We start from the raw sequence: 12,291 nt of genomic DNA on the forward strand, positions 1-12,291 counted from the left end.
ATGGTAAGGGTCCATGGCATATAAAAGGTTGGGGACCCCTTTTCTAGTGGAATTCATAAGATCAAGCAGCATTTGTGGAGTCTGAAGAATAGTCAATATAATGGATTGAGACAAATGCAGGGTTTCATCACGGAATATCTCCACAAATGCTGCTGACCTGTTAGGCTCCTTAAGCATTTTGTTTGTCCCAGATTCCAGCATCCACTATTTCTTGTGTCTCCAAATACAATTTAGGTTCATTTGGTTATGATTATTCTTGATTTCTTACTTGTACAAAATTCCTTCTCTTTAAGACTGATGGCCAAAATAAGCAAAGGCTATATATTTTTGGTTCAGCTAACATAGATTGACGTATATTTAAGACTAGCTGGCCAACAGACTGAGAATAAATATGATTTTTTTTTCTGCTTGACGTGTTTGTAATAGGTAACAGAATCAGTAACAGACCTTCAACTTTTTATAATTTACAATAATTATTTAGGTAAAGTGGCTGAAGATATGATGTTTTAATTTTCTAGTAACTCAAAGAAAGAAAGAAAAATTATGAAAAGGACATAAGGAGATTATAAAATTATATACCTGGGTTAAGTCAGGGAGGCAAGGATCTGGCAAATTAGTATAAAGTGGGAATTGGAAAATCTCCATTTTAGCAGAATAAGTAAACAAAAACATATTATCTAAATGATGATAAGTCCATAATTCATAAATAGCTATTGTATAAATATAGCAAATATTTAGAAAAGTAACAATATTATTGTTTATTGCTCAGGGAATTCAGTACAAAAGTAGGGAAGTTATGCTTTCTGGTAGGACATTTATTTAAGAATTGTAATAATGGTAAGTGCAGAACATGCGAAAAGCAAGATTAGAGTGCTGAGTGGCTGCAAGTTGTTACTTTATGAGGGATGGGAAGTGTGGTGCATGGAATATAATGCGTAGCATACCAGTTTTGACTAATGGATTTTGCTGATGTATTAACAAATACCAGCCATGTGGGTAGATTAATAAACATTTTTTTCTGCACAAGCACCATGCCTTGAGAGTGCCTGTTCTTTCATTATTTGAACATCTCCTACTGCTACTGTTTTGTCTCAGAACTTGGTGACGTACTGGTCCAAAGCATATCAGCTAACATCTTCCACCCAGTGGAATGGTGTGTCTTCTCTCATGTTTGTTTTAATATTTTTCAAAGTAGTTCACTCTAAGGAGCATAAAAGATTCCAACAATTAAGAAGGATGTGGGGACTTTGGAAAAGACTTCCCAGGATGCTGTCTGGATTACAGGGCATGTTCTCAAAGGAGCATTAGGACAAATCTGGGTTGTTTTCTCTGGAACGTTGGAGGCTGACAGGAGGCATAATAGAAATCTTCAAGATTATGAAAGGCATAAATAGAGTAGAAAACTGGGATTTTTTTTCAGGGTTGTATCGTGTAAAACTAGAAGGCATGCATTTAAGATGAGAAGAAGTAAGTTCAAAAGAAATGTGCTGGACAATATGTTTTTAGATAGAAACTAGTGGGTGTCTGGAATCTCTGCCAGGGTGGTAGTGGAGGCAAATATGATAGAGACATTTACGTAGGCATACAAAAGTGTAGAATGGAGGAATATGGACATTTATATAGGCAGCAGGGGTTAGTTTAGTTGGTATTAAATTTCTAGTTTAATTAGCTCGGCCAAAGGGCCTGTTCCTGTGCTGTACTCTTTTATGTTCTATGTCGTAGTCAATAATCATCTATCCTTTAAGAGATATAGTTAAGATATGAATAACCACACAACAATTTGAACTGATGTGCAGAACTTACTTTCCTAAATTAATCATTAGTTGGTCTAATGGGGAAAACATTGGGTTTCATGCCTCTTAAGCATTCAAGTCCATGTATGATGGCATTTGGAAAAATCTTGCACTTGAACAAGTAGAATTTCTTTGTTTTACATTCTAATTATAATTAGTCAATACTAGAGTAGGAATCAAATGGCTCAGCATCCTACAACAACCATGAGACCTTCCTTAAAGGCAAAGTCACAAAACTACAAAAGAATAACCTACAAATTACTCAGTAATCCTACCTTTTAGTAAAGACTACAAAATTGGAATATAAAATTCCAATAAATCCTTGCTTTTCGGTGAGTTTTGTTTTAATCGCCTTTTAGCATCATTTCAAACAGCAAGTAGAAGTATAAAGCATGGACACGAAACAGCACTGATACACAAGATTAAGGAAATCTCATAGCATTTTATAAGTACGCTAAGTTCAAGAAGGTAACCAGGGAAAAAAATAGGGATCAAAATGGACTTCTCTGCAAGGAATAAGAGGATGTGGATGAAGTTTTAAATGAATAGTTCTCAATAGTGTTCACCATAGAAAGGTCCATTGCTGTTGGAAATATCAGAATAAATCCTAAAATAAATTATTATTGAAAAGGAAAAAGTATTAAATGTCTGGGGGTACCTCTGGATGGACTAAGAATTCATGTCTTAAGTAGCTTGTGCATTTGGCTGAAGGTTTAATAGTCCAGTTCCTTCCTTCATTTCTTTAGTTTTAACTTAGTCAAAGAATATTGCATGGTTGTACTGATGATGGTGAGAATATGAATATTACCCAAACAAATGAACAGGAAGATAAATTAACTCAGAATTTACACTTTTAAAGATTTCCCTCTTGCCTAATCTTCATTAATGAACAGCTTATTTAATGGATATTCATATTGGGATGAGGACAGGGAGCAACTTTTTGACGTGGTAAGTGATCAAAATCTACATTCTGTTAGGAATGGAAATCTAGGGGAAAAGGCAGCATTAAAAGCTAGTGTGCTAAAGAATACAAAGGACTGGAGATACATTGCTCTGGTTAGAACTTTAAATTGTGTTCAGTTCTGAGCACCATTCCTCAGCAAAGAAAGAATGGCTGAATTCAGTATGCATGCTAAAGAGTTAAATTATGAGAACAAGTTGTTTGCATCAGATTTATATTTTCTTAAGCAAGAAGATTAAGGTGGATTTAAGTGAGCAACTTAAGGTAGGTTTGCTTTTTTTTAAAAGTTTGGACATCAGCAGCTAGATTAGCATTAATTTCTTATCCCTAATCTATAAATTTAGTAGCTTCCTCAAACATCTGGTTAAGAGCAATCAGTGCAGAGTATTCCAGGTAGGCACACCACATTTCCTTTCTCCGAGGCATTGGTAAACCAGATGACTTATTATCAACATCTCAGTTTTATGTGTAAGCTTCCGACACTACTTTTATGATTCCAAATGCATTTAAGCAGCTGAGGTTGAATTTGCAATGAAGCTCATGTGTCTCGATCAACAGTCATCTGCACCGTAACCTTCCACTGAGCTATCATTGTTCTTTGAAAAATGGAGAGAAATTATTTCTTCTCCTGGAAAACCAAAATTAATAATCCCTAAAACTAAAACGAAAGCTAATTTTGCACGTGCCTTCCTCCCTGCAAGTTAACCCTTAGGAAATCCTGCATGAGCACCTCCAATTTGCTCCCCGTTTAGAAAACAGTCTACGTCTTTATTGCTTCTACTGCTGTGCATCACCATACACTTCTCTACATTTAACTCCATCTGCCACTTCTTTGATGGTTCTCCTAATCTGCAGACGCTGTGCTTCCCCAACACTGCCTACTCCTCCACCTATCTGGCATCATCAAACTTTGCCACAAAGCCATCAATTCCATCATGCAGATCATTGACACATAACATGAAACAAAGAGGTCCCAATGTCAACCATTGCAGAATACCACTAGTTATGTCAACCAACCAGAAAATGCTGGTTTGAAGGAGATATAAGGAATCCTTTGTCCAGGTGAAAGCCAGTGAAAGCCTTGAACCAAGTTTCTCAAATAGCTGTCAAGGTTAGGTCAATTGAAATGTTGAAACTGAGATTTTTGTTAGCCAAGGTGTATGAAACTGTGGCCTAAAACTGGAGTTATTTAGACACAATCCAGCCATGAACCTAACTGAGTTTCAGAACAGGTTCAAAGTACTAAATGGCTCTTCAGTTCTTATGTTCCGCTTGTCAATAATTAGCTGTTACTGGTTGGATATAGTCAGTATTGGTGGCAGTTTCAGCTATTGGTCTACAAGTCTTTTCAACTTACTCTGTAAACATGTTAGCACCTAGCCTAACAGACCATGCCTTTAGGGTGACATTAATAATCCATATCTTACCAAGATAAGAATAGTAACAGTTATGTTTAATGTTTCATAGATTTACCTCAGGCAATTACAAAGTAAGATTGGTGTGTGCATTCATAACCAAGATTACATTACATTCACAGATGGCTGGAATGAAGGACTATCTTCCTGAGGATTTAAGACCTTGTTACAGATTGAGGAAGCTATAGGAAAAAACTGGCATACCTGTGATACAAATTGCAAAAGGGAAAACACATTCAAAAACATCTTACCTGTCTGTTCATAAATACATAGATAATGGGGTTGTAGACTGTGCTGCTCTTTGCAAAGATTGAAGGAATAATGCTGGCAGATGACGAGATCAGGCCAGGATGTCCTAAAGTGGCCATGAGTGCCACAATTCCATAGGGTAACCAGCAGAGCAGGAAACAAATTACCATACATGTCACCATGAACAGTACCTTGTACTCCTTCCCTCGTCGTATGGAGTTGTTTACTCTTATCTATAGAGACAAAATGTAGCAAACATTCAGCAGAAGAGCAGAAATAGTTATAGGCTTGGTCCAAAGAACTATATTCCAGAAGGTAGCTGCTTTAACATCTTTGACATTTGACGAAATACTGCATTGAGAATCCGAGTAAAACTAAAGTCAATAGGATTCAAGGCGAAAACACTCCATTGGTGTTAGTCAAACCTCGCACATAGGAATAAAACTGGAAAATGCTGGAAATATTTTGTATTCTGGAGATCGGAACAGTCAGTCACATTTCATCAACACTCACACACTGGATGTTGGTTGTAGTTCTTGATTAGCCAGGAAATCAAAGGGTATGGGGTGAAGGCAGGGGAGTGGGGATGACTGGAAGAATTGGATCAGCCCATGATTGAATGGTGGAGCAGACTCGATGGGCTGAATGGCCTACTTCTGCTGCTATATCTTATGTCTTATGGCTATTGGAGATCAATCATCCTGATCCTTGGACATCACTGTGGGAGTGCATCAGGGCACTGTCCTAACTCCAACCATCTTCAGCTGCTTTATCAATGTCATACCTTACATTATATTAAAAATAGGGTCACTGCTGACTGCACAATTTTTAATTGTGTTTACGTCTGTTCAGAAGACATAACAGTCCGTGTTAGCATTCAGCAACCAAATATGGCCTGAGAAGTGGCAGCAGAAAACTCACAAAAACTCAACACCATGACTACCTGTCTGAAATTAATCCCCCACCCTAAAAATTCACTTCTACCATCACTGTTACAACATGGTGTAGCTGGTACCATAGATGAATTTCTCCACAACAGCCCTTCAAGCCAGAAGGAGCAACCAAGTGGAGTTTAGAGGAATGAGAGTAAGACGAGGCTATCAGGAAATCAGGAAATATGAGAAATACAACATGTAGGATTTGCTAGTGATACCTATGCCCATCTATGAATAAAATAACCACCATATTTGGATTACATAAATCTAAATTAGTATTAAAACTTCTAACTCATTTGTATTAACCAAAGGAGACTTACTTTAATTATTTTAAAATGATTATTTCAAAATCAGGTTAAATATCACCAGCATATGTTGTGAAATTTGTTTACTGCAACAGTACAATGAAATAAATGATAAATAAATATAGCGAAAAAATCTGAATTACTTTACATATATATATGTCTACTAAGTCGTTAAGTTAAAATAAGTAGTGCAAAGTAAGTAAAAAGTAGTGTTCATGGGCTCATTGTCCATTTAGAAATCAGATGACAGAGGGGAAGAAGCTGTTCCTGAATCACTGAGTGTGTGCTTTCTGAGTTTCGTACATCCATCCTGACATTAACAAGGAGAAGAGGGCATGTCCTGGTGGTGGAGTCCTTAATGATGGACATCACCTTCCTAAGGCATCATACTTTGAAGATATCTTGGATGCTATGGAGGCTAGTGTCCATGATGGAGCTGACTGATCTTACAAGTTTCTGCAACTACTGCAGAAGTTTCTTGTGCAGTAGTCTACCCATAGCAGATGGTGATGCAGCCAGTCAGAATGCTCTCCACATTTGTAGACGTTTTCAAAAGTTTTAGTTGACAAACCAAATCTCCTAATGAAATAATAGCCATGGTCTTGCCTTCTTTATAGCTGCATCAATACATAGCGTCCAGGCTAGATCCTCAGAGATATATTGACACGTAGGAACATGAAATTGCTCACTCTTTCCACTTCTGATCCCTCTATGAGGATTGGTTTGTGTTCACTTGTTTTACCCTTCCTGAAGTCCACCATCAGCTACTTGGACTTGCTGACGTTGAGTGTGAGGTTGTTGCTGTGATAGCACTCAACTAACTGGTATCCTGTACACCTTTTCATCACCATCTGACATTCTGCTAACAATGGTTGTATCATCAGAAAATTTATGGATGGCATTCGAGCTATGCCATTATTTGATTATTTTATTATGGTCTATCTATAGACGTTGCAAATTTACAAAGCAGAATTCTGAATAAATAACTAGTACACCTGAATGTTGTTAAACATGAAAAATGTTCATTACAGGATCTCAGACACCAGGACTCCTCTACTTACAGTCCTCTATCTATAATTTGTTTTCCAAATCTTCCACAAAGGATGAATCATAATATACCCATAAAAATTTATGTTTATTGCTGATCCAAATATTATGGAACTAATGGCCATCTTCAGATATTTACTTGACAACACTTCATAATGTTGCTTTTTTAATATAATATCTCAGTCGCTCATTTATTTATTTCTGCTTAGCTGCTATAAATAGATTGCCATCAAAACCAAACAGTTCTGGAGATACCTGTGAAATTTAACAGAATATTAACCAAGACTGTAATATTGCACATTGGTAAATTATTATTGTGTATATTGTTATTCTGTACTTTATTATTAGTTAATATTATTATTATATTTATTATTGCTAAGTGTGTTTTTAAATGTTGCTGCCATAACAAAATAATTTCCTGCTTGGGATCAATAAAGTACTTATTATTATTAAGTTAACACGTAACTTATGAGTCACAGTCTTAGAACATCTACTGTTGATGAATTGCATGCTTATTCTCTTATTTAAGTCAAAATCTCTAAGTTTTCTTATGTGGGATATGTCAAAAGACATCTTAATTACCCCTTGTTACTGGAGAAAGTGCTGATTTAATTGATTTTAACCAATCAGTTATTTGCTGAACATTTTTCAATTGTATTAAAATTGAAGAAAATAATATAGATATCATGCAATGACAAGAAAGCATAATGACAAGCATTGGAATCACCAAGGCATAGTAGGCGGTCGACCAAATGGTAGTTACTGGTGGCCCAAAATGCTACTACTTTAAACCTTTTCTTGCCGGTTCATCAATAACATTTTCTTCAGAAGTTGTAATGTGATCACAGGCAAGGGAAACAAGTTCTCATCACCATTACCTTTCAGAATAAATGGAGGGCAAAATGTCCCAAATATCAAATTGTTAAAGTGATTGCAAATATTTTAACAAGACAGTATTGTACAACAGTTAAAGGGACTAATTATTGTATGAGTGGTTTTGACCTCACTTAACTTCCTTGGAATCATTTGTGAGGTTCAAATGAATTTAAGTAATCTTGAAAGTTAATATTAGTTTTCCAGGACACAAAAAAACTGTCCTGTAAAGCAGAATAATAGATTATATAGGTGTTTAAGCATTTTAATATCTTAGCCTTAATTGAAACCTATACTCTGTGGCCACATTTTTAGGGACACGTGTTTGTTAATGCAAATATCTAATCACCCAATTCAATGTGTAAAAACATGTGGACATGGTCAAGAGGTTCAGTTGTTGTTCAGACCAAACATCAGAATAAGGAAGAAATATGATCTAAATGATGTGGACCATGCAGTGATTCCTAGTGCCAGACAGGCTGGTTTCAATAATTCAGAAACTGCTGTTTTCATGCACAACAGTCTCTAGAGTTTATAGAGAATGGTGCAAAACAAAAAAAAACCCACCGCTGAGCAGCAGTTCTGTGGGCAAAAACGCCTTGTTAATGAGAGAGGTCAGAGGAGAATGGCCATATTGGTTCAGGCTGCTAAGAAGGCAACAGTAACTCAAATAACCATGCGTTACAACAGTGATGTGGAAAAGAATATCTCCAAATGCATAGCACATTGAACTGGATGGGCTACAGCAGCAGAAGACCATGAAATATTCATTCAGTGGCCACTTTATTAGGTACAGGAGTGGCCACCGAGTGTACGTTTTCTGTGTTAGGGGGAGTTCCGGTGCTAATGTATATTGCTTGGTTTTGTTTGTTTTTATCATATCAAATTAAAACAAGTCTAATTGTCCTTCAAACCATACATAGATACAACTGAACGAGACAGCATTCCTCTGGGGTCAAGGTGCAAAAGCATACACGCACATTCAAAATAACGAGAATGGGAAAAAAACAGAACATTGTTACGTCAGAAAACATATTTTTAGTAAGATCCTAAGCGACAAGTCCTGCAAGTTGATGCTTCCCAGCAGTCTAACCAGTAATTCCACCAATCCAACACTAGAGGGCAGCACTGACAAGAGAGGCCACCCCCAACTGAACCCAGATACCGTGCTGCAAAGCAAGCCCGCTGTTGAAGGCCTAGTCCTTGCTACAACTGAGGCAACGCTGCTGTCTCGTCACCTGGCTCATCACTAAACAAGGGAAGCAGCCTGCGGCAATCAATATCCAACAGGGTCTTGTGACCGCAAAAGAAACATCTAACACAGTCACTCATGGTTTCACTACACGCCACCTTCATGCCAACTCGAAGGCACCAACTTTGGTGCCTCTGAGTAGCAGCCAGCAGCATTGTCTGCACCCAGGTCAGCTCTTCTGAACCCAGTCTGGCTCCTCCTGTGGTCTGTTGGCACAACCCAGCTCTCTCAGTCCATCAGCCCAGCTCACTGTCTCTGAACCACCACCAGCTCATACGACACCCTGGCTGGCTACTCTGAACCATGAGCAGCTCACTGATGAGGTAACCTTGCTGTACATGTAGTTATTGGAGTTAAGCAGTTTCACAACTATTCTTTTATTGAATGCAATAAAAGAAAAGTCTTTTATTGAATGCAATAAAAGAACAGTCTTTTATTGAATTCAGAAGCAATTTTTACTAGATGATTGCAGAGAAAAAAATCTGGAGTTGCAGGGGGATGGGAACCAGAGTGTCAGACAGATCACGAAGAGGTTGTGGAGACAGATGCTGTTAAATCCTCAAAGTCAGGAAGCAAAAGGTTGAGCTTGGTGCAACTAATATCTTGGGCTGTGTATATTCCAATGCAGATGTTGTAGTAAAGGCAGATAATCTCAGGGCATGAATCAACACCTGGAATTACGATATTGCAGCCATTACTGAGACTTGGCTGCAGGAGGAGCAGAACTGGAAGCTTGATATTCTGGGATTCCATTGTTTTAGACATGAGACGGAGAGGGAGGGAATAAAGGAGGAGGGGTGGTATCACTAATCAGGGAAAATATCATGGCAGTGCTCAGTCAGGACAGACTGGAGAACTTATCTAGTGAGGCATTATAAGACCATAAGATACAGGAGCAGAATTAGGCCATTTGGCCCATCGAGTCTGCTCTGCCATTTCATCATGGCTGATCCATTTTTCTTCTCAGCCTCAACCTCCTACTGTCTACCCTTATCTCTTCATGCCCTGACCAATCAAGAACCTATCAACCTTTGCCTTAAGAATTCCTAAAGACATGGCCTCTACAGCTGCCTGTGGCAAAGAAGTCCACAGATTCACCAGTCTCTGGCTAAAGAAATTCCCCCTCATCTCCATTCTAAAGGGATACCCCTTTATTCTGAGGCTGTGGCCTCTGGTCTGATACTATCTCACCATAGGAAACATTCTCTCCACATCCAGCCTCTCAAGGTCTTTCACCATTCAATAGATTTCAATTAGGTTACCCCCATTCTTCTGAATTCTAGTGAATACAGGACCACATCCATCAAATACTCTTCATACGACAAGCCTGGAATCATTTTTGTAAACCTCCTTTGAATCCTCTCCAGTTTCAGCACATCCCTTTTAAGATAAGGGGACCAAAACTGTTCACAATACTCCAAATGAGGCCTCACCAGTGCTTTATAAAGTTTCAACATTACATCCTTGCTTTTATATTTTAGTCCTCTTGAAATGAATGCTAACATTGCATTTGTCTTCCTCACCACTGACTCAAGCTGCAAGTTAAACTTTAGTGAACTCTGCCCAGGTCCCTTTGCATTTCAGATTATGGGTGGAACTGAGTATTAAGAAAGGTATGACCATGTTAATGCATCTATCTTATAGAACACCCAACAATCTAAGGGATTAGAGGAACAAATGTGTGGTGAGATCACAGACTTTTACAAGAAACATAAGGTTGTTATAAAAGTTCAAAGTACATTTATTATCAAAGTATGTACCCATTATACAACTCTGAGATTTGTGTTCTAATAGGCAGCAGTGAAACTAAGAAACAGACTGACAGACAGACAGACAGACATACTTTATTGATCCCGAGGGAAATTGGGTTTCATTACAGCCGCACCAACCCTAAAGAACCCATATTTAAAAAAGACCATCAAACACCCAGTGAGCAGAGAGAAAAAAAGCATCATGCAAACAATAACCGCAAGCAAATAGCGTTCTGAACTGAAGTCAAGAGAGTCCCATAGTTCCACATTGTTCAGCGTAGAGCTGAGTTGTGGTGCAGCAAGCTGAACTGGAATGCCCCTCATCTCAAGCCCTGACACCCTGACCTTTCCAATCTCACCCGGCGCCTGAAATCCGTCCAAACATCAAATTCATTTGCTGGTGCTCTGTGGCCTGGACACCGCCATCTCAATTCGGCCTGTAACTGACCTTTCTGATTTGGCACAGTGCTTAAAAGGATTGAACCTTGGGTCTTCCTTGCTCTCAACAACAGGCCCACTGCCTTGCCTTGCCTCAGTTCTGCCACATCGAATTGCCTCCATGTCCAAAGGGAAGTTACTTGCAATGATCGTTTGCCAGAAAAAGGTCTGATTAACAAAATATTTGGTTGCTTTCTTTGTTTCATTAGCCACCTGCCAGAGTTGCTGAGGTTCACCAGCACTATCTTAAACTGGAAGATGATTATAGGTGATTTTAACTTTCCACATAATGACTGGGACTCCCATTCTTTCCAAGGACTAGAAGCAATAGAGTTTATCAAATGTGTTCAGGAAAGTTTCCTTCATCAGTACATAGAACTCCCAATGACAGAGTGTGCAATACTTGATCTACTATTAGGGAGTAAGTCAGGGCAGATGACAGAAGTTTGTGTAGGGGAATACTTTGCATCTAGTGATCATAATGCCATTAGTTTCAAAACAAAAATGCAAAAAGATAGGTCTGGTCTGCAGGTTGAGATTCTAAATTGGAGAAAGGCCAGTTTTGATGGTATCAGAAAGGATCTGGCAAACGTGGATTAGGACAGGCTATTTTCTGGCAAAGATGTACTTAGTAAGCGGGAGGCCTTCAAAAGTGAAATATTGATAGCACAAATCTTGTATTTGCCTGTCAGAATAAAAGATAAAGATAACATGTGTAGCAAAGCTTGGTTTTCAAGAGATATTAAGGCCCTGGTTAAGAAAAAAAAGGAGGTGCATTAGAGGTCAGGTAGGAACTAATGAGGTGCTTATGGACTATAAGAAATGCAAGAGAACACATAAGAAAGAAATCCAGTGGACTAAAAGAAGGCATGAGGTTGCCCTAGCAGTCAAGGTGATGGAAAATCCTAAGGGATTCAACAGATAAGCTAAGAGTAAAAGGATTGCAAGGGATAAAATTGGACCTCTAGGAGATCAGACTGGTAATCCATTGGTGGAGCCAAAAGAGATAGGAAAGATCGAGATCTTAAATGAATTTTTTGCATCTGTATTTACTTAGAAGATGGACACAGAGTCTATAGAAGTGAGGCAAAATGCCATCAACTTCATGGACCCCTTGCAGATTACACAGGAGGAGGTGTTTGCTTCTTGAGGCAAATTAGGGTGGATCAGTCCCCGGGGGCTGACACCCATATGGACTTTAACATGACATTCGACAAGATCCTGTGCAGGAGGCTGGTTAAGAAGGTTCAGTCGCTCAGCATTCAAGATGAG

The 12,291-nt window shown here is 38.5% G+C and overlaps 1 protein-coding gene across 1 annotated transcript in view; it reads right to left on the reverse strand.

Annotated features, from left to right (window-relative positions):
• The window catches only part of LOC140724582 (opsin-3-like), a 65,900-nt gene that overhangs the window by 13,769 nt on the left and 39,840 nt on the right, over positions 1-12,291 (reverse strand). Inside the window, exon 3 of the mRNA XM_073039009.1 lies at positions 4,421-4,651. Coding sequence (XP_072895110.1) covers positions 4,421-4,651 — 231 coding nt within the window. The remainder of the gene's footprint in view (positions 1-4,420; positions 4,652-12,291) is intronic.

This window comes from Hemitrygon akajei, chromosome 3, assembly GCF_048418815.1.
Source record: "Hemitrygon akajei chromosome 3, sHemAka1.3, whole genome shotgun sequence".
Classification (NCBI taxonomy): Eukaryota; Metazoa; Chordata; class Chondrichthyes; order Myliobatiformes; family Dasyatidae; genus Hemitrygon; species Hemitrygon akajei.